General features: G+C 40.7%; 1 protein-coding gene across 1 annotated transcript; it reads left to right on the plus strand.

The window, feature by feature from the left end:
• The first annotated feature begins 12,383 nt into the window (after positions 1-12,383).
• Positions 12,384-19,660, plus strand: LOC113170350 (dual specificity protein phosphatase 10-like). The gene is made up of 3 exons (XM_026372419.1): positions 12,384-13,247; positions 13,754-14,056; positions 14,670-19,660. Exons 1-3 carry the CDS (start codon positions 12,650-12,652, stop codon positions 14,933-14,935), a joined length of 1,167 nt encoding a protein of 388 aa, XP_026228204.1. The 5' UTR covers positions 12,384-12,649; the 3' UTR covers positions 14,936-19,660.
• Positions 19,661-22,649: the final 2,989 nt, after the last annotated feature.

The following is a 22,649-nucleotide window of genomic DNA, read 5'->3' on the forward strand; positions in this document are numbered from 1 at the left end:
TCTGGGCTACATACAAGTAGGGTAGTTGACAATATGAAGAGGATGAACTTCTCATTCACACACACTTCTGAAGTTTGAAGCTAGAATAAAGCAGACTGGTTTTATCAGTTCTGAGTTGATAATTCCTCTAATGAATAGTTCTGATTATAGAAGTAAGATTGTGGGGTACCAACCTGAGAGACTGACAGTGAGGTCTGTTTTTTCCAGCAGTAAACATAACAAAACTATTGAAACAGGTATTTGAAATTAGCCATGTACCACCATGTTTCTCCATCATACAGTTTTTACTTCTGTCAGCTAATCCCATGGCCGTGGTCACAGCAGATCACAGTCTGAACACAGGTCTTTACGTTAGATGTCCTTATTGACCTAACCCTCCCAGGTTTTCCCTGGGAGGGTTAGGTCTGGAGGACTGGAGGTTCAGTGTTTTATCCTGACCTGGAGGAGTTGGGACTCAAACCTCAAAGCACTCAACTCATCATTGACGATTCAAATATAAAATCATATATTTCACAATATATGTGTGTGTGTGGTATTATTCTATTAGAAGTCTTTGTGGATGATTCTGTGATGTCTCATGCAAACTATGTGTGAATGACTCTGTGCTGGTTCTGCATCCTCCCCTCTCCCACCCCCCCCCCCCCCCCCACACCCCCCACACCACCAGCCCGCACGTGCTGTGTGCTCGCCCCTGAGCCCTTCATCCCCTGTGTTTCGCCATTGGTCTGGGATGATGTCATCCACAGCGGAGACAATACAGCCCACCCCCCCCGTCACAGTGTCTCCTCACACACACACACACACACACACACACACACACGCACCGCAGCTCAGAGTGACACACGCTCAGACGTGACGCCGGCTGAGTGAAGCCAAGCACTTCCGATGACATGTCTTTATTTCTCCGCGTATTCAGAGCTGGGCACCTTGATCTCACACCAGGGCTTCTGTGAATCCTCCTGTTTTTCAAATACACCAACAATCGAGCCGGCAGGGAAGGTGTTCCACATCTGGATCATACCAACACATCGGGTCCAGCTGCCGGGTCCACTACAGACATGAGGATGTCTCAATCCGCTGCGCAGAAATGAGGATCACACTCCGGGACTGCCACTCTTGATGTAAGTCCTGTCTCTTTTACTACTCCGCCCGGCCTGCAGCCTGTCAGCACACCGGGGTTAGTGCTGTCACAGGATCGCGTCGGTCGGGTTTAGCTTCATTTTTCATGCAGTTAAATTGATGTCACGGATTAAAACCAAGCACAGCATCCTCGTGTTATGCGCCTCTCCACAAAGGATGTCAACAACTACATTGGGATTGTTTGCGGATGCAGGCGGCGTGTCCTATCCACTGAGATAAATCACTGCAGATGCATGGTGATACGTATTATAACATGTGCACCTTAAATATGCACATCTACAGTTTGATTAGAGAGCAGGTGAAGGCACAGGCCTGGTGGCTCGGGCACCGTCGCTCGCATCAGTTTTATTTCCCATTGTGGCAAAGGTTCCAACACTGTGCTACGAAGATGCGATTAAAATGCATAAGAACTAGGCAGTGCGCCATCTAGCGACCCTATAAACAGGAGCTAATAGATTTTCCATTACAGAATAGCCCAATAAACAGCAATGCAGAGGGAGATTGTGTTTATTTATGCTTGTAGTGGTGCTGATGAGAGGCAGACCAGGAGAGGTGATGCGGCACATGAGCACATTGTAAATTATGTTTCACATCAACAGCAACAGCAGCAGCCAGTGATTTATTGATTCACATTTCATAATGAACATCATGCCTGTTTAAGTAAAAGGATGTGTCTGCTATGGACAGAGATGAAGGAGCATGTCCACAAGTAATTGATGGATGAGAGTCATTCGGAAGGCTCCATCTGGAAATCAAGCATTCATTGTATTTTGAAACCTTCTCATTACGTTTTGCAGAAAGTAAAATAAGACTAGACTAGTCTTGCCCTTGCAAAGTACAGGTGGTGACTTAGCAAGTAAGACACATGCAGCAATGTACACAGAAGAATCACTGCAGCACATTTTCAGGGAGCTGTTCTAGAGCAAGCAATGCACAAAGCAATTTAAAGCTAATATGGCTCCGTAACATGATCGGGTAACTCGTAGTGCACACCTCCCTGAGATCATCCACTTGTGCAGCTCACAGTTTGAAGCCGCTTTTAGTTTGTGCGTCGATTTCCCGACCTTCACTGTGCAGAGGTAAAGTTGACTCGATGCCTTTCTGACAAAAAAACAAACAAAACATGAGGCACCCATTCCAGTGATGGTTCAGCATGTCATCTTTGATTTGATGGTACATTCTATATAATAGCTCAGGTAAGAAGTAGGTGAAATGCTTCTTTTTTTTTCAAATAACAAATCTAAACCCGGATTTTTTTTCTTTTCAGAGAAGGAAAAGCAGCAAATCTTCACATCTGAGAACCATCATACATTTCACTTGAAAATCTGACTTAGACAATCAATCATTTATCACAGTATTTACCAATTAATATTCTGTTAACAAACTTTTTTTTTGCTCCTGTTTACTCCCACAGTTGACAGACACACCAGAAACTGTAAATGGCCTGCAGATTCAACTGTGTTTGTTTATGTGTGCCATTTGATGGACTGGTGACCTGTCCTGGTTCACTGCCCATTGCCCAGTGCATGCTGGGATAGTCTACTGCCCTACATGTTGTGTCTAAAATTACTTCTTCTTCACTTGAAGTGCATTATATTTACACAGTAAATTGCTCTCTCTCTCTCTCTCTCTCTCTTTAGCATTTTCAGAAACTTTATAGATTTGAGTCTATAAAGTAAGAAGTGAATGAGAAAACTGAATATGACCGAGCACGTACACAGTGAATAAATTACTTGTGGAAGTTCTGTGGCGTTTATGGACTGAAATAGAAATGATCTGTTGAGCATTATGAAGGGGTAGAGAGCTATTTATCATCTATATTTAAAAAAGGACAATATTACATGAAAACTGCTGTTTTCACTAAGATTTTATCCTTAAGTGTTTCATCTGCATTATTGAGTGAATGCAAATTAATTTATGTGACTAGAGATAAAACTCAATTAAATATCTACATACTAGTTTAAATGAAAACAGCAAAATGTGTTCCACAAACCCAAAATCTCCAAACATAAATAATGATCATTTCCTTGTTCCAAATGTTGATGCTGCGGGCCGACTGAGATGCTGAGGGAGACGCTGTCACAGCTCCAGGGCATCCTGTACTGTTGTTGTCATGCACACTCATACTTTCTTTAAGGTTTTCATCGAGGGTACGAAGATGGTCTGGCATTAATTTCAGAGCGACTGTTGTTACCAGACTGCAGCTAACAGATGCTGCTGTTGATGTTTTTTTGTTCATGTCAAGCAACCACCTGTCCAATTGAATAGGGCGAGTTTGTTGTTTGTGGTATTTTCTGAGGGGCAGAGATGAGCAGGAGACAAAACGGTTAAGGGGATGCACAGCAAGAAAACCTGTGTACTTGCTTAATCCAGCAAGTTTGCATAGATCTGAAGTTCCACTTTCCGCTTCCCTGGTTCACAGGACAATACACTAAAACATGCAGTGACTAAATACACACAGAGGCTTTCAGTGTTTGTTCAGTCGCTGCCTTTGCTGATCAATCTCAGTAATTTTGCTCTCACCACCTGTATTCTTTGATGGTGCATTTGCAAGATCCAGCAGAAAATCCTTTGGTACAAGCATCATACATTTTGGTGGTGTTCAAATATGGGAGTTCCACAGTCAGCGAATTACAGTCAGCAGTCATTAATCATGACTTAAAACTTTAAAGATTTGAAAATATATTCAAAGCATAATACAGTTCCTATTATCTGTACATGAGCGAGAGCTCAAAGCCAAGAACCACAAAATCTCTAAGGCTCTATTCTTAGTGTTCTATTTTAAGATTTAAGTCATTTATTTATTTCTTTTTTGGCATTTTTATTAAAATGGACAGAGCTTACATTCCTGTCCTAATATTTTAATATTGCACAGTTCTGCTACATGGTGCTGTGGTAGCTTTCTGTATAAGCACTAATGGAAAGCTTTGTTTTAATAGAGGCGCTCTCTGTAACTGATTAGCAATAGTTCGTTTTTTCACTTGTATAATTATGAAATGAAAATAGAAATTGATTAGCCACGGATGTGGGTGGATTATGCTACTGTATGTCCTGACAGTCAGGTCTTTGTCCCAGTGTTAAATCAGTCTGACAGAGCAGTGGAGAGACAGAAGGAGTTGCTGAATTTCCTCTCATGCTTCCCACTGATTGGCCAGTTTGTACTGCTGCTTCCATCACTTTCTGTCCGCTGACTGTGGAGATTAGGTGATGTAATTATTTTGACTGCCCCTCACTAGCCCGTAGTGGTGTGAGCTCTGATGAGACGGTGAAACTTCACAGATTCCAGTGGACAAGACATTTAGCAATAGGCTAACGCATATTAGCAATAATTGGAAGCATTTTAGGATTAATGACGTTGAGTAAACATCATTTCAGACATGCAGCAGCATCGCATTTAGAAATTCTTCAGCGCAGCATTCACAAATGTGTGTCATTATTGCAGCTTATCATGCCAGTGTGGATAAAACGCACACTCATTTGGGCATCTGAGTCACAACCAAGTCATCACACAGAGCGGAGTTACAAGTAATTTCCTTTGTCCCAAGTAAATCCTGCATCATTAGATGTGTGACTTAAGCCTGATTAGGCTGTGAGTCAGAGTGACTGAAGCCCACCCCTAAACGAGTGATTCTCTCCTACCTCACAGATTTGTTTAACTTCATGTGGTCATTTGTTTCGTGTTGTCATCCACGTTTACTATCACATCCTTGAGTGTGTGAATTACAATATGTCCTAACGATAACATCTCCCAACAATACATTAGTTTTATCACTGGCAAGTGCGTGAGAGTGATTAACCTGTAACAAATATAACACTGATCATACTCAATTCTGTCAGAAACAAAAGACATTCACACAATGACACACATTAACCCGAGGGCTCTGCCTCGTTATACTCAAAAGGTGATTTTCATCCACTATGGCAAGCTGCCATCTGTACAGGGTGCTTCAGCAGTCATTGTCATTCACATCATATTTGTGATGGGCAGGAGGTGCCTTGCTCTCTGCTGCCATTCCCCATGTACAAGTAACCCGTTTTCACCTTAGTGCATATTAAAGGGGAAACTCTACATGCAGCTGTAACAGCAGCGTCAAATCAAACCACTGGTTCAATTCTGTGCAGAAAACTTTCTTACACGTAGATGTCAGCTCATTAGATTTTTAGTGCTCTCTTTCCAGATTGAATGCTTCCTACAGAGCTTTGGTGGTCAGCTAAATGTATTTTCAGGCTTTACCAATACATCAGAGAGTCTTTTTCCTGATCTTTGTATGTTTAGGTTTGATGCCAAATCAGACTTGACTGTTTAAATACTGTTAATTTGACAATTTGCTGCATCTCTGCTCATTTGTGAATTAGTTTGTTCTGATATGAACATCTATGTGGGTAAAGAATACACTGCCCATCCAAAAAAAAAAAAAACACCTGGATGTAACTAAGCAAATAGGTAAGAGCCTCCCATTGAATAATTACTGCATGGATGATTATGTTTCAGCTGGCAACAAAACCCTAACTCATGCAGTGAGTAGCTTCTCAGAAAACTCCCATTATTCAATTTCTCATTTTCTTCCTTTCACATTGGCACTTTAATGGCTTCAAGGAAAAGCACACACACATTATTTTCTACGACCTGGTGGTTTGCTGATCAGTCTCACATTCACACATTTGGACGTAGACACTGCACAAACTACGTAGAATTGGTTTTGTGCGGTGTATTTTACCACCGGATGACCAAATTATACCCTGTCTTAACTCCATGTCCACATTTTAAGTGTGAAAACAGTTTTGTGTTTATTATAATTTATCATTTATTTTATATCATTACAATTCACATCAGTGCCACTCTCATAGCTCTGTTAAATTTAAAGATAAACTATAGCTTAGCATTCAGTGCTTGTGATTAGAGCACTAGAGTCATTAGCACAGACTCAAAACATGATTAACGGCATCCAGCACCTGTAACATTGCTGTGTTAGCTTTGCTTTCAGTTTGCTGACTGTGTAAATCAGCCAACAAACTTTCTTATACTTGAAAGACAGTGGCACCGTGTTCGTCTCTGCAGGACCACGTACCCTGAAGTTTGGTTATGTGTGCACATAAAGAGAGGAGTGGACCACCTCCTGTCATTTCTAGCCAACTCAGATCTAAACATGAGCAAAAATGTTCAGATGTGTAATGTCCTTTGACAGAAACGGCCTGCTTATCAGCCTCTGGAAACAAGTGACTCAGATGACTAATTTTCCTGCCATCCACTATTTTGAGAATCTTTTTCATGCTGCAGCAAAAGAGATTTTGTAAGTCATGCAATTTCCCAAGCAGTAATTGAGCAGTGCTCTGGTGTTGTCCGTTCGGCTCTGTGGGTGTTCGGCTGTAAGGTGCTTTTTTTTTTTTTTTTTTTGATGATGATGAAGAGGCTGCAGAAAGCCAGGGCGGAGAAAGGGAACGGAAAGGTTGCCATCAATCTTGCATAGCCAGACAACCATCTGCTCCCAAAAACACCAGCCCCCTCAACAGCTTGTCCTCAGAAACACTCACTGCCACGCCTCTGCAGCTGGAGATGGACTGTACATCACACTGATTACTGTAGTGTGCAGTGAAATGCCTTATAGTCTACGCTCTACTACAAGATTTACATTGCTGTCGTGTTCTGTATATGAGGGCCATATTATTTGATCAGCACACAGTTTTTACTGTCTTTCCAAGACTAAATGTATAGTTTTTCATTGTACTCGCCATATGAAGTTATTGTAATGGAGTATTGTTTTCTAAGCAGCCGAAATGAATCAACCTAAAGTGATAATGATAATGCAGGGTTTACTTAGGTGCTTAAAATAATAATGTTCAATCATCTGGAAGAACATTAGCAAGTGTAATGCTCTCCTCATTTTGGCTCCAGCCTGTGACCGGAAAGCTCTTATCTTTATTCCACTGGTGGGGTAGCAGTGAGTCAAAGGTTCAGGCTACATGATCCTCCCCCTCCTTGGGCTCACATTGGCCTCACTATCTAAAATTGAGCAGTACTTTTTTTCTTTTAAATACAGAGCCTGTCCAAAAAAAAAATCACACACTCTAATATTTTGTTCTGCCTTTACCTTTGATTACAGCACGCTGTAGTCAAAGTCTTCTCAAAGTCTTCTCCAGCACATCCCAAAGATTCTCAGTGGGGTTAAGGTCTGGACTCTGTGGTGACCAATCCATGTGTGAAATGATGTGTCATGCTCCCTGAACAACTCTTTCACAATTTGAGCCTGTTGAATCCTGGCATTGTCATCTTGGAATATGCCCGTGTCATCAGGGAAGAAAAAATCCATTGTTGGAAGAACCTGGTCATTCTGTATATTCAGGTAGTCAGCTGACCTCATTCTTTGGTCACATAATGTTGCTGAACCTAGACCTGACCAACTGCAGCAACCCCAGATCATGGCACTGCCCCCACAGGCTTGTACAGTAGACACTAGGCACAATGGGTGCTTCACTTCACCCGCCTCTCTTCTTACCCTGATGCTCCCATCAGTCTGGAACAGGGTAAATCTGGACTCATCAGACCACATGACCTTCTTCCATTGGACAGTTCTTAACCAGTTTTAGTAGTTTCAGCAAACGTGAAGACATCCCAACCTGTTTAAGAGTCAGTCAGGTTCCAATATTTAGTCTTCAGAAGCAGAGACATTCTTTGCAAATGAGCTTGCAGCTTGCTAGTTTAAAATCTATTAATGACAGAAAAAGTATGTTATAGGTCTTGGAAACATGTCTATTAAGGATCATTAACTACATATTACTTCACATCCCTTTGTCTCTGCTCTGCCACTTTACAGTAACACTCTGCTCTCCTTTTTTTATTTATTTTTTTCTTGTCTGAGCTGTCAGACTTGCAGCCACCTCAGAGGCAATCTGTTATCTGGCAAACGAAACTATTAACAAGGGGGCGTTTGTGAAAACTGTCAAATCTCAAGCTGAAAAGTCTGTTTCTTTGATTGTGCAAGAAACAGTTTCCTAATTTATGAAGCATCAAACAAGCATCAAGTCTATACGCTTTGTACATTTTGTACTATTTTGTTGTAACTTCCACAACAGACTGAGGCGGCTCCATTTTGAAAGACAATCACTGCAAACACACAAAAACCACACTCAGCATGTAGTTTGTTGGCGGAGAAGGTAGTTTAAAGCCTTTTTATCAGCTTCTATTCATGTGTAAGAACGACAGATTAATTAGGATCAGCCAACTGCAGTGATTTCACAGAAACACGGTTAATTAAACATCATTTCAATTAACCTCTTTATCAACACTGCTCACACGGGTTTACAGTTTTCTTCTCCTAGGTGAATTATGTTGGAAACTGCAGTTTTAATAGTATTTTGTGATAATAGTGTATGTTTAGGAACAATCAGAGGAGTAAAAAGTGCACTCTGAATTATAGTGCACTGAATGCATGTTGCATGGTTGTATAAATAACTCAAGTACCTTAAAATGTTGCAGTATCTAAGATTCTGTGATACTGTATGTCTGCTGTGAAATATGTTAACCTGTGACACTGCAAATTAGGACATGACATCTGTGCTGTGCTGCTTTTATTGTGTTTCTCAAGCTATGACAATGGCTGAGTGAAAAGGCCACTAGCAAGCCTTCAGCTTACAGTGTGTGAGAGGAAAATGATCAGAGTGATAGTGACTTCCACCATGATTAAACTGGGTCAATGTAACCCCCCCACCCCTTCCACCACAGGCAAGGCTGAAAAAGGAAAAAAAAAAAAAAAAAGATGAGGATACCATCACCAGACTCTGTGCGCGGATGTGAGCATGGGGACACTGGAGCGTGGTTTCCTTTCTCTATGGGTCGGTAACTGTGTTGTGCCAGGACTGAAGGCATCGCCAGATTATTTTGACAAGTTCCTTCCTCCCCTGTAGTCTATGGTTTACATTGTCACGTTATGATCTGTCCCCCTGTATTTTCTCCCTACCTACTCTGTTTCTGTCAGCCAGTGTTGTCGTCAGTATCCGTTCTTCCCAGTTTTAACTGTCTGGTCTCCCACTCCCCGAGTTGATCGTTATATCCTGAAAGCTTAAAGTGAAACTCCGCCCAAACAAACACTGTGTAAGAACAATTATACGAGATGTACCAGTTTATTGTTTGGTTCTGATTCTGCACAATTTTTTTATTTTCTGCACAATTATGGAAAGGAGTGGCTATAAAATGTGAAACGAGTTGAGCACAAAGGGGAGGTGCAAACAAATGTGTACAGATAAGAAAGCTGCAGAGAGAGGTGCATTGGCAGCTGCCTCACATTTCATCTCTCGCTCAGCTTTGAGCTGGAAGCCTGATGCTAACATTAGCGTGCTAACATGTTCCCAGCTGACCTGCATAGCCACCCCTACACTCATTCTGCCTGTGTGGCAAAAAAAAAAAAAAAAAGGAAATTAAAGCACTTCATCAACCAAACAAGCCCTGGGTGAACTGAGCATCTCAGATTGATTGTGTTTAACAGTGTGCGTATCAGGGAGGGTGGATTTCCAGCAATATTTCATCGTAACGTTTCGGAGCAGCTTTGTAATGATGGTGCAGAAAGAATATAAAAAATCTGTATAAAGATCTATGGTAACTGTTCCAACATTAATAACATTAATCATAAAGGCAAAGAATTTGTATTTTATTACAGCATGAATATTTATGAGCTGTACACTGTGTAAATCTCTTGCTGTGTCATGGTGAGAGCGCTTTCTCTCCAGCCCAGTCGTGTTGTTGTGTACGTGGTGACCTTCTGTTTATACCATGGCCTGGACAAGTGCTCATTTATAAATGGCCCCGAGGATTCAGTTAATTTAGTTTATACCAGAGGCAGAATAAACAGGCTGGATGGCTGGGGGGCAGGAAGTGTTTCATTTCAGATAACCCCTCATGGCTCTCCGGTTTTAAACAATCTTTAAAGTAGAGAATCCCACAGAGCCATTAGAAAAAGGTGCGAGTGTGTTTTCTGTGACAAAGCAGTGCAAAAAAAAAAAACTGCTCACAGCACACAAGCATTCACATGCAGTGAATGTAGTTCAGTACGTAGAAAATCAATTATGTCTGAGCACCCACTGTTGCAGTATATTTAGCTGTTTTTACATCAGCTATGACTAGGCATGGCTTATTATTTCATGTGACCGAATGAGTCTCGTCCCGAATGAGGGCTTCTCGGAGGAATGATGATTGTTGCGGCTTATTTATTGCAGCTTTTGTGACTGAGCTTTTAAGAAGCCTCACTGCCATCAGGATTAGCTGGGATTATCTGTTGGTAACAGCAAACAGGTACATACTCTTGCATTTGGATTTTAAACACCAATGACAGTGATATCGATCTAAAATGTGCAAAAAAAATGTGAAACCCTTATAAATATAAATGAGCATTACATGTCTGGTGAGTTGCTCTGGTATAAGCTGTGAAGTGCATGATCAAATGGATTGTGCAAATGTACTTACTATGATGCTATCCATTCAAATCAACATGCACCTGAGTGGATTTTCTCTCTCTGTAATTTCTCCTTTCATTTGCAGCAAATGTCAAAGGAAATATGTGTGACATGTTGAATACTGAGCTTATTGGATGTTGGTTTTGTATTTGTTTTGGTATGTTTTGGTATGAAAAAGACACCTTAGAGGTGCCTTACAAAAAATATGCAAAACATAAAAACGTATTGTTGTGATTATCATATTGTGATGGATTTGGGGTTTTACTTTACATTTCACACTTAACTGGCTTTCTGAGTAAATGTAACTATGGAGTATTGTAACATACTACTGTACAGTATATCAAAAGACAAACCAACTATGCTCATTGTTATTCTGTACATCTGTACGACATCATATAAATATTTCAGAGCTGCAAGGCGATGTTGATAATGTTGAATCAACATGTGCTCTTAGTATCTCTGCTGATGAAATGTAAAGTCTGCCCTATATTTTTACTTTTAGTGAAATTAGTCCTTTTCTGACTTCTCTCTTTCTCTGTCTCTATCCCTGGACAGCTTTGGAGAAACCCAGATGCCTCCCCTCCCTCTTGACGAGCGCATAGTGGTCATTCAGCGCCCAAAACACTTAACACTGTGCGAGGCTTCTCCACAAACCATCCCACAGCATTCCTCTCAACTATCAGCCTCCTCCAATGGACAAGGCATCCACCATCCTCATCTCCATCCTTCCCAGTCCCGTTTCTATTCACCTTCCTGTAAATCCCTGACTTTGGAATGCAAGCGAAGATCCTCCCGTGCACAGAAATTCAAGGGCGACCAGCCTGTGACCCCAGCCGGTGTCAAACACATCCCTAGCCACTGCCATAGCAATGGCACAGTAACTCTCGGCCCACGGCTGCCCTCCCACACACATACTATTGATATCAGATTGACAGTGGACAAAGGAGGACGGGGAGCGGGATTCAGCAACTCATTAGGACACAGTGGAAGTGTAAGAGGTGGCAGAGGGAAATGTATCTCTTCACCGTTGGATCAAGGACAATGTGAGAGAATAGGAACTTCAGGGAAGCCAAGTGGAGTTGAACACAAGTCACAGCGAAGTCGCCATAGTCAGTTGTTATGTTCTCCTGGTGGGGTCCTACAATTTATCCCTGCTCAGGCACAGCAACATAAGTTCAGAAGTGAGAAGGAGAAGGAAAACAGTAGTTTTCTTAACAGAGCTGACCAGGAATTTTCATCTTTAAGTCACAAGAAGAATTCCAAACTGGGAACTGTCCATCAAACCCATAATAGTCACAGTCAGCCCTACCACCACAACTCTGTCCCTGTGCCCCATGCGTCCATCCTAAACTCCAACTATCCCTCATCCCCTCCCTCCCAACCCACCCATGTCCCAGTCTTATTTCAGCAACTTAGCCAACCACACCCGCCCCGCACAAGGGATCACCACCCCCACATTCTTCATGGTTTACCCCTCTCCCCCTGCTCCTCCCATGCTGGAGGGTTCCCCAGCCCTGACCATACCTGCACCATCGACTGCACCCACCCATTCGGTTGTGGCTGTTGGAGGTTGGTAAGATGCAGAGGGTGTAAGGCACAATCTGCTAACTGCCAAGGTGGCGGAGGGAGCTCTTCCACCTCATTTACCTGTGTTCACAATGTGGGAGCAGTGAAAAGAGGAGGCAAAGAAATGGGCCTGAGAAATCTGGGTGGATGCCTCTCCACTGCCTCCACCTCCAACACCTCTTCTTCGAACAGCACTGTGTCTGACTGCCGAGCAAGCCTGTTCAAACCTCTCCGCTGTGCCTCCTGCTCTGGTGAGGCTGGAAACTTTGACAGTCCGGCTATCCTTCGCAAAAAACTGGTAGGGGGATGTCTGCCCTGCACCCCACTATCCTCATCAGCCCCTCTCCGGGCCATACAGAGCTGTGTCACAGGCTGCAATCCCAAAGCCTCTCAGACTGGTAGTTCCACGTGCAGCTACTGCAGCAGCGACCCAATAGTGGTAACCTTCAACCCACGCCGAGGCAAACCCCCAGGAAGAGGCGCCGGAACAGCTCATCCTATGGGTATGTTTCAAGCTGATGATGATGACTATAGTGTGCGTACTATCTGGCCTGAAGAGCTGGCCAAGAAGATGACCCATTCAAAACCCCAAAAGAATCACTGTGCCGGGATGGGAGCAGGAGTTGGGACTTGTGCAAGCCAAGTACAAAATGGAAGTAATGAAACAGGCCTCGCTGTCTTGGATTGTCAAAACCTCCAGGAATATGCACAGTCTCAGTTTACAGACCATGCTGGCCGGCGGCGACTTCACCAGGGCAAAATGGCTGCCCTTGATTTTATAGGCAGCAGGTCTGGATCTGGGTATGACGAAGGCCGGAACTCACTGAAGAGGCTCTTGAATAAAGCAGAAGATGGCGGACTGGGTGATGGCCTGCAACAAGATGGAGATGTAGCATATCCTCAGTCGCCCTCTCCTCGCTCTGTCTCCCCACCGTCACCTGTGTCCTTTTCACCTCCACCGTCGGCTCCCACCACACTCATCAAACCCAGACCTTGGCAGAGAGACAGGGAAGGAGGACACACTCTGCCATCGGCGCACTCACTTCACCTGGCCCTGAATTCCCTGAACAGAGAACAAGATGAGGAGAACAGCAGAAGTAAGAATATTGTACAATGTACCTGTGTAAATGCTAAAATATACATATATCTATGAAGTAACTTTTTTTTTACTGCAACCACTGACATAATACTGAGTCATATTAGGTTGAACACAGTTACAGGATGGTGCAGCCTGTGTCTGGTGTATGCTGTCATGACTGTGAGCCTGTTCCTCTTGAAGTGTTAAATACTTTGTTAGAGGCATTTAGGTTCTTTGGCTCTCAGCAAGTTGTTTCATTTATGTTATAAATTAAGCGGTGCTCATTGCCTGTCCTTTTTTTGTAATCAACAAATACTGCTAATTAGCTTTTCAGACTAATGACCCACTTTAGCTTTAGTGATTTCATTGGTGATTTAATTACGTCATGTTTTCCTTTGCTTTTTCCCCCTAATACACATTTTGAAGTATTATTTTCCATTCATATTTTCAGGCAGCAGTTTGAACTATATTGAGGCTGTCTTCATATGTTTCCTCACACTTTCTCTCTGTCTTATCTTGTTCTAGTGCACCTTTCTCTGCCACTCTCCTCGTCTTTGCCGGCATCTCTGTCCGATGAGTCTGTGATGACTCCTGACGCAGAGAACGCTGTGATCAGTCCCATCCTGCCTTTCCTTTTTCTTGGGAATGAGAGAGACGCTCAAGACCTGGACCTGCTGATGCGCCTCAACATCGGCTACGTGGTCAACGTGACCACACACCTGCCCCTCTACCATGTTAAGTCTGGACTACGCTACAAGAGGCTGCCAGCCACTGACAACAGCAAGCAAAACCTTCGACAGTACTTTGAGGAGGTTTTTGAGTTTATTGGTGAGAATCCCACTTCTGATATACCCTGTGTTTGTGTGTTATTTTGTACAGGGCATTTACACCCACTTCATACTGCACTGAGATAGAAAGTATTAAGTTTGAACTTCTCTGTCTAGCCCTCTTTGATTTGTTATGCATAATTTTCTGTCTATTGTATCTCCAAACTGAAGGTTGGTAATGATAATGTGATTATGCAGGTTAATAGGGCAGCCGTCTACAAATCGAAGTGAGTGGTCAATGTTCAAATGTAACTGGACAAGTTTATTTTGTAGCTGGCAAAATTATAGTTTTATGTTGTTTAAGTTTATTAAAAGATGGTATATGTTGAGAAGGATGAAGGCAAATTTGGAGTCAGTTGAAAACAACCATTAATGTTTAATAGAGCCGCAAATGAAAGTAGGAGAGTTAATTTTACTATTGTACATTCTGGTTTTGAAAGAGCCCCTAGGATCATGATACCTGTTGTAGGCTTTGTTTAATATATGGTAATTGTAAGTGTCAGTAAGGACATTGTAATGATGACATGTTCTCTATTTACAGAAGCTTAAACACATTCAGACAGTTTCTGAATCTGGGCTTCTGAGCTAATCTGTTTTGTTGTTCTCCTCCACAGAGGAGGCATATCAGAGCGGACAGGGAGTGTTGGTACACTGCCAGGCAGGCGTGTCCCGTTCTGCAACCATTGTCATTGCCTATCTTATGAAGCACACCCTCATGACAATGACAGATGCCTACAAATATGTGCGGAGCCGTCGTCCCGTGGTGTCTCCAAATCTAAACTTCATGGGCCAGCTGTTGGAGTTCGAGAGGGACCTCAACTCTGGGGTGACGCCTCGTATCCTGATGCCTAAGCTTAACGGTGTGGAGACACAGGTTTAAGAAAAGTCTGGGGTCGAGGGAACATAGGGTTACCACAGAGGAATCAAAGTGGCATTAAGAAGCATAAACAAAAGAGTGCAGCACATAAAAAAAAGGTGTAAGACATATTCCAACTTGAACATGTTTGACGATTAGTGCACTTTTGATGCTGTGAAACAAGAGGTAGAAGACTGGATGATTGGATGATCCCCGTTTAGTATGCTGTTTATAAGATAATGTGCCAATATTTTGTATAGATCACTCTCAGATATCTCATTTCTTCTTTTCTGATGCCTCTGATGCTTTTTGTTCCCATCGTTTACATATTCACAGCCACACACACAAATACAGTTGCCATTAATCACAAATGCTTGCAGAACAAATACACAAAGTCCAACACCATTCTGATGGTTCCACCACATGTAGCAGCACACAGGTTATTACAAGGCACTTTACCTCTCATGCATTTCTTTTGTTTCAAACTGACTTGTCACACAGACCTGAGACACTGTTTCTTGTTGTTGTTATTTATATAACCACAAATATGGCTTGTTTTCCTATTTGGGAACTGTGCAATAGAGCAGCATGGACCTAGTAGGCATGTGAGTAGCATTAACTTTGCAAATATATTGCAACAGAGACAAACAGGACATGGAAATGTCCTATGTTGGTTTTATTTCATTGTAGCAAACTCTGGATTAGCAAAGAAGATTTTCACAACTTGCAAATGGTGATACACACTCATTGGTGAGGCAGTCATTAGTTAATACATTGAAATAAACTCATTATAAACACATTTACCACTAAGCTGAAAACTCTTTCAGAGATTTATTTTACATTATGATTTACAGTATATTTGACCGGAAGTGTGAGTTAGCAGGTATCATCCTGCTTTTCTAATGTGCTTTAAAACAACAGACCTTCTCCAACTGTGCACTATTTATTTTGTGGTTAATACACAAGAGAAATTTATGATTTTTCTTCTTTTTTTATGTCAAACAAGAGTTTAAAGTTCAGCATCCTGATGTGGTGCACGGACTGATCCTTCTTAAAGAGCACATAGTAGTTTTAGTTATTGGAGGTGACATAGTAACAGTAAAGTGGCATTAAATATTCACTCAATCTGGAGAACACAGAGCCCAGCTGTTTATTTTAATTTTTCTATGTTTAGTGAAATAACTGTGTGGAACTACAGGCTTTTATTTTGTAGCCTAGGTGTTATTACCCAAAAAGAATCAAAGTAGCAGAAAGTGACTCATTTCTTTTTACACTATTCTACCTTAAAGACAAATCTACCTTATAATTTGTTAATTTAATGTAGTCTAGGGGAGTCAAGAAAGTGTTTTGGTGGTGATGTATCCTCTTCATTGAGGTGTGTTGTCACTTCCTAACTGTTCTTTCTTTTGCCTTATTGTATTTACTGAACCTCATAACCACGCCCGTCATGACTATGCATTATTTTTATTATGAAGGCTTTGGTTGGATTAGACAAGAATACTCGATTCACTGTGAACTCATTCTGTATTGCTATAGTTCAAGGCTAAGACATTTAAGTGCACATTAAATAATAGTTACAAGCCCCATGCAGCCGATCTGAACTAAATCAACTGTGTTACTGTAGTATTGGAAAAAAAAAGACAGCTGGCCATAAAAAAGATATATCCAGTCTTTTAAAAAGTGTTTTATTATTAAAACAGCTACTGACGTTGTTGCAGAAAGTGGCAGAAAGAACTTCAGTCTGTGCTGATTGCCTTCTGTGTTGTGCAGCAGTTTCTTAAATTTGGGACTGTGAACAGTGTGATACAAACTCCAGTTTAACTCGCAGGATTCTGAAAACATCCTGTTAAAATGCGATATTATTCATTCATCTTAAAAGAATTGCTGATTAGAGGAGAACTGATGTTTCCTACTCTCTGAGCTAAGAAGGAGAGTTACTTTGCACATTTTTTAAACTGATGCACGCCATAAGAATTTTTTTTATAACATGCTGTATTTAATGTATTTAGACTTTTAACATTTGAGAAAATTGTCTTTTTTTTTTCTAGCATGAATTGAAAAACAGTGCCAGATATGACATGCCTGAAACTGTGTGGGAAGTGGGGTGATTAGTTGTGCTCTTATTTTTTAATTGTATTTGCATTCTCTTTGTATTTTAGAAACAGCGGAAATAATGAGTTGTGCAGACAGACAAGCACTAGAGGGTACTTTGAGAGTCTATGGATTTAGCACACGATAACTAATTCCCATTGATTATACATTATTTGACAACACATCATGTTAATGAGGGATGGTACGCGGTAACACTATTGTATACGTTACACGTTTTTTTGTTTGTTTGTGGTATTATAACCAAATTCTAGTTCCCCCCCATTTCCAGATTTGATCGAGAGATTAACAAAATGCCCTGCTACAATTTTCTAAAACCAAAATGCCTTGTGTAATTTGGTCCTCCGACTTTGTAAAATGATCCTGAATTTTGCTTGTTGGATTTATTTTCTGGCTAAATGACTTTGATATAGGCTATATATTTTTCTACAGTCATACTTTGTCATCATGTTGAGCATATACATATATCTGGGTATTTACTGTTTTTTACATGACTCTTTGTTTTATACGAAAGGCTTATACATCTTCCAGCTCTGCAGTGACAATATGGATCTTCAGTCGTGTTTAGCGTTGCAGTGTTTCACTTTCACTGTTTTCAGACCTCAGTAAGCGTGGGTCAACAAACCGTATTCCTGTTTTTACCTCCCGCCTTTATTTCAGCTGGAGAGACTTCAACCGAACATGCCGTTCACTCCTCCAGACTCTCCAGCCCAGCTCACTGTAGGTGTAGTAACCTTTGAAGAGGGCCTATTGCTGTTGCTCCTTGATTTTTCTACAGACTTTATATGCAAAATGGTAGTTGAAGCAATTTCTTTAGTTCTAGGTTGTATTGACTCGCTGTGCAGGTGAGTCAGTGCTGAGCTCAGACATTTGTACTTGAGAGATACGTCAAAGGGAACTGAACACTTTCTCTTTAATTCACGAACTGAAGGGCAGTGTCTCTGTGAGTGTCAATGTGTGTAAAAATGTTCTGTTCGTGTTTTGCACTTGAAAAGAAGGTTGTTACAGTATGTACGATAACTTTTTAGAGAACATTGTATATCTGTGCATTGCTTATTTGTGGGAACTTAATTATTCCTGTTTGTATTTTATTGCTCATTTTTAAACATTGTGTTATTTCCTGTACCAAATATTCAATTTAAGGACATTGATTTGTGGGAGTGAGAATGAAAAATGCAGATCACCTCCTTTCTGTCTGATGGGGGTAAGAACTCTTCAGGTATGACTATCATTGTAATGCTTTGCTGTTTCACCCCGCTGTCCAGAATCCCATGTTTCCTACCGTGTGATGCTCTTCTGTCGCCCACCTCCCTTTTCATATTGGATTGTTTCTCTTAAGCAAATGTAATATTTTCATATTGTAGTAACTGGTCCTTGTATTTAGACAATGTTTTTACTTACACGTACTAGCTATACTCTTCATAATTCTTTGAGGTGCACTGTGACTAATTCAATGCTGCTATATCACAAGGACTTTTACTTTGTAAGTCACACTTTGCAGATGCAAAGTCGCAAGTATCACTAAAAATGACTAACAAAAATGGGCTTGAATACAGAAATCAAGCTTACGTTGTTTTTCCAGTTTAACCCAGGCTTCATTGTGCTGCTCGGGGCAGTGTTTAAATCTCAGAGTGGCTATGTGCACAACCAGTGGTCCTGTAGCTGTTTCTGTTTGTCTTCCTTATGAGCATGATAAAAAGAAAAGAGAGAGTAAAATGCAGAAGTAAACTATTTTTTAAAAACCCTATCTTTTTGGTCACTGTGGTGAAATAAAACTGATGTTTCTTTCTGTGCAACACTGTTAATTTGAGCTGAAACTGTGTCTAGGTTCAATCGCAGTTTTACAATCCACTTTTTAGTGTCGGGACACATGAAGAATCATCATGTGTAGTAACACGATAAGGTTGAATCTTTACATGTTTATTTAAAAATTTTAACAAATATTGAAACTATTGTCATGTAAATTGATTCAGACATTCATGGTTCCCAGAGGACCATGACCTTCACAATGTTTTTTTAGAGCCTACTTTGGTTTGTGATCAAAAAGCTTAAATTTTAATAACATTTCTGCAAGCCTACTTTGTGTTTAGTGGCCGTTTGCAAATGTTAATCTAAGGCATTAAACATATTCTGCACTTGCTAAACATGAACAGGCTAGCATGTTAGCTCCCCGTAGCATTCAGCTTTGTTTAAACCACTGGCATGGCTGTAGTATCTTGTTTTAGACATATACAATTTTACTGTGCACACCAGTGTGATGACAAATTACAAATTTAAACTCACTTAATCTGCATATGTGTCATTTGTTAGATTTCAGCGCAGTTTTAGCTTTAAGCAATTTAGGATGAAACTGCTTGCCATGATTTCTTTTTAAGAAAAAAATATGAAAGAACTAATTATTTGGTGTGAGTGGCAAATATATTCTGTTTACTTTCAGTAGCATCTATAATATATTTGTATTTAAAAGAATTGGCTCACAAAATAAATACTGAACACTGTGCTTTACAGTGTCAGGCCACATGTGTAGCCTAAAGATAATCTATGGCCTTTTGCAGTTTATATGTTTACTTTCTAGTAAACCTGCCTTAAAATATGTTTGGACCTTTTTTAAATTAGCACCCATAGACATCCAAATTTGTTCCCAACATACTGTTGCGGTTTTAAACTTTAAGAATCTTGAGTGAGTCTCAGATATTAAAGTTTTAAAAAATGCATCTAATTATATTGTAGCACAAAATAATATGCAAATCAAGTGTATTGTAGTCTGCCGGTCAGTTTTATTACCACAAACATGCACAGGCCTTCCTGTGTTAGAGGTTTAGAAAGTGACCAGCACAAAAGGTGTTCACAGCAGCAGCATCTTTCCCATAGAACATCTAAGGATTCAAAGAAAAGTTTCCCATCCAGACAGAACAGTTCTGCAACACTAGCTGCATGAAGAGTTTTTTTTTTCTTAAATAATGTCCTTTAAGTGGCTGCTTTGCATGAGTGACACAGTTCACACATGTACTTTCTCTTCCATTTCTTCCATGTTAGCAGCAGCTCAGATTAATCAGGTTCCCATGGTGACATGACTGAAGTCATCCAATCAAGTTATTTACTTGCTGTCTTGTCTTCTTTTCTGTTGTTTATAGCTGAATATGATAATGTTACCATAATAGCATCCTAAAGTGTGCAGTATAAAACCTGATGGCTGGATTGTGAAGTTGTTATCCATGTTACTTTCTAGTTAACACACTGGAAATGGCTTTTTGTAATAAAAAAAAAACAAAAAACATGGAAATATATGTGTTTGTGACACGATCTTATCTAAAATATGTCACTTTTTTTGTGAGTGTGCTGAAAGCTTTGGTTAACTCAAACTTCCACAGTGATAGCCTGGGGCGTATTCTGTGGACGGATCACTGGCACTCTCTGAATGAAGTCAGTAGTGTCTGTTTGGAAAGTATTGAGCAGTTACATTGCCATCAATACAAACAAACAATTGCTGTTGATGATTCGGCTGCTCGGAGGACCACCCCACCCAGAGCTGCTTTGCTCATCATTGCATAAGAGCTGGTTTGTGACTCACAGCTGTGTGGTGGAGCATCCAGGGGCGGATCAATCAGAGAGAGGTTAAAACAAACTCAGTATCTGCCAGGCTATGTAACTACTACAACCAAAAAGTGTGAACAGTGCAGATCTGCACTGTACTGATGTCATTAACTGTGAGGAACAACATTGTATTTTTTTGATTCCTAAGTCTATAACTCACAGTCCAAGCAGCTATTTCAAGTTTTCTTTTGAACCTAAACCCAAATGTCACCACTTTGGTCCAGGCTTACATTTTAGCAGTATCGTCAGGAAAGTTTGTGCAGACTTTCATGGTTCCCAGAGGATGAATTCTCCTGACTCTGGTGTTCCTGTGACTTTAGTTTCTAATTTGTGGTTTTGAGTGAATAATCACAATAACTGTTGGATGGACTGTCACAAGATCAGATATTCACGTTCTCCTCAAGATTGTGAAAGCGAACAGGCAAAAGTGAAATTAATGTTGAGCCACATTTTTGCCATCTCTTTTGACAGATGTGCAATTTTAGTCCAGCCATTGTGTATGTGAATAAGTGACAGTTTGCAAAGGCAAATAGATTACAATCAAACAACCCAGCGGTAAGCAAATGCATCTATAAAGTTGCAAGTATTCACTCAGAATAGATCTGTAATGTGAAATATTTACAAAAAAACAGGTAAAAGAGTTTGCAAAGCTACAGGGGCTTTGTTAAGAAGTCTTAAGACACAAGACTTTAACAGTCAGAAGGCCTCGGGGCAGTCAACTGCATTATCTGCTGCATGGACTTAAAACCAAAATTACAATGCTGCATTAATTGGGCAGGTATTACTTGAAGCAGCAATCTTAAGATTTTCATCAGACAGTGTGCAGCCAATGCAAGCCCCTGCAGTGATTTAGCACAATAGGCTGTGTTGGAAGCAGGGATCAGGTGGTGCAGGGGTCACATAGATGTGCACTGTATAGACAAGTGACAAATTAATGAGGCTCAATTTCCATTTAGAGCCTGCAAACACAAAGGACAAACAGATCACAAAACAGCTTTTGGGTCTTTTATCTATTTAATGAGGCAATTTTTCTACTGAGTAAGACGTGAAACTTATCTAAATACCCACTGGTATTTGCACCACAGGCTAAAACCTCTCAGTCAAGCGAAATCACATGAGAAGGCTGCTTCTCGAAGGTGGATTTGAAGGCCCCAGTATGCCACAGTAATAATTAAGGTCAGCTTAATTAAGAGGTATTAATTAAGAAAAGGTTCATTTATAGTAATAGTGTCTTAATTGTAGTATTTTCAGCATAATTAAACATAGGATGGACTGAAACATACAGTAGTTGAATTTATTAGAAGGACATATGAAGTGTATAAAATAATTATTTTTCAAATTTGACGTCCGCCTTACCTTTTATACTTCAAACTGCAACAATATACAAATATGGCAGCACATTATGGAGTGATTTATTTACAGGATGAGATGCATCCAGGCTAATTACAACAGAGAATACAGTAAACTGCCGAGATGAAAGAAGAGCAGTCATGGACCATCTGGTGAGATTTTCCACACAGCTCTTGCAGTCATGTACTTGTTTATACCTGCTGTCACTGTTGTTCAGAGTTTGTGCCAGGACAAAAAAACTCTTAAAAAATTATAAGGAATGCTGCCAGGATCCTGTCAAAGTAAAATGTGGGTTTACATACAGTTCAGATATATTGGCTGTCGGCTGTTTGGAATTTGTTGCAGTGGATTCGTCTGCTCAGCAGAAAAAGCTAAATATTGTTTCAACAAAAACAGTTCAACCAGTGACAGTATCTCTGTTGTTGGTATTGTACCTCTGACACGATTACTCTAATTAACTGCTGCTTACTGTTTCAGTAAACCAAGCTTTTACTAAAATTTGGAGAACGTTTTACACAGAAGAAGAAGAAGAAGCTGGGGGCTAACAAATCTCTCAACCGGTTCAATAAGAGCAGGCTTTTGTTACTGGTTGCACTAGTGATGCAGCCAAACCTGCAAGCATCATCCAGCAGATGGAGTCCTTAATCTGCAGTTTATTCTTTAAATACAAATACGTTCAACATTG

This window comes from Anabas testudineus, chromosome 14 (genome assembly GCF_900324465.2).
Source record: "Anabas testudineus chromosome 14, fAnaTes1.2, whole genome shotgun sequence".
Classification (NCBI taxonomy): Eukaryota; Metazoa; Chordata; class Actinopteri; order Anabantiformes; family Anabantidae; genus Anabas; species Anabas testudineus.

Bases quoted from the DNA above. Each gene is read 5' to 3' on its own strand.
- LOC113170350 (XM_026372419.1), top strand. From the start codon at position 12,650: ATGGGTATGTTTCAAGCTGATGATGATGACTATAGTGTGCGTACTATC. The intron at 13,248-13,753 runs GTAAGAATATTG...ATCTTGTTCTAG, and splicing joins AGATGAGGAGAACAGCAGAA to TGCACCTTTCTCTGCCACTC. The intron at 14,057-14,669 runs GTGAGAATCCCA...TCTCCTCCACAG, and splicing joins GGAGGTTTTTGAGTTTATTG to AGGAGGCATATCAGAGCGGA.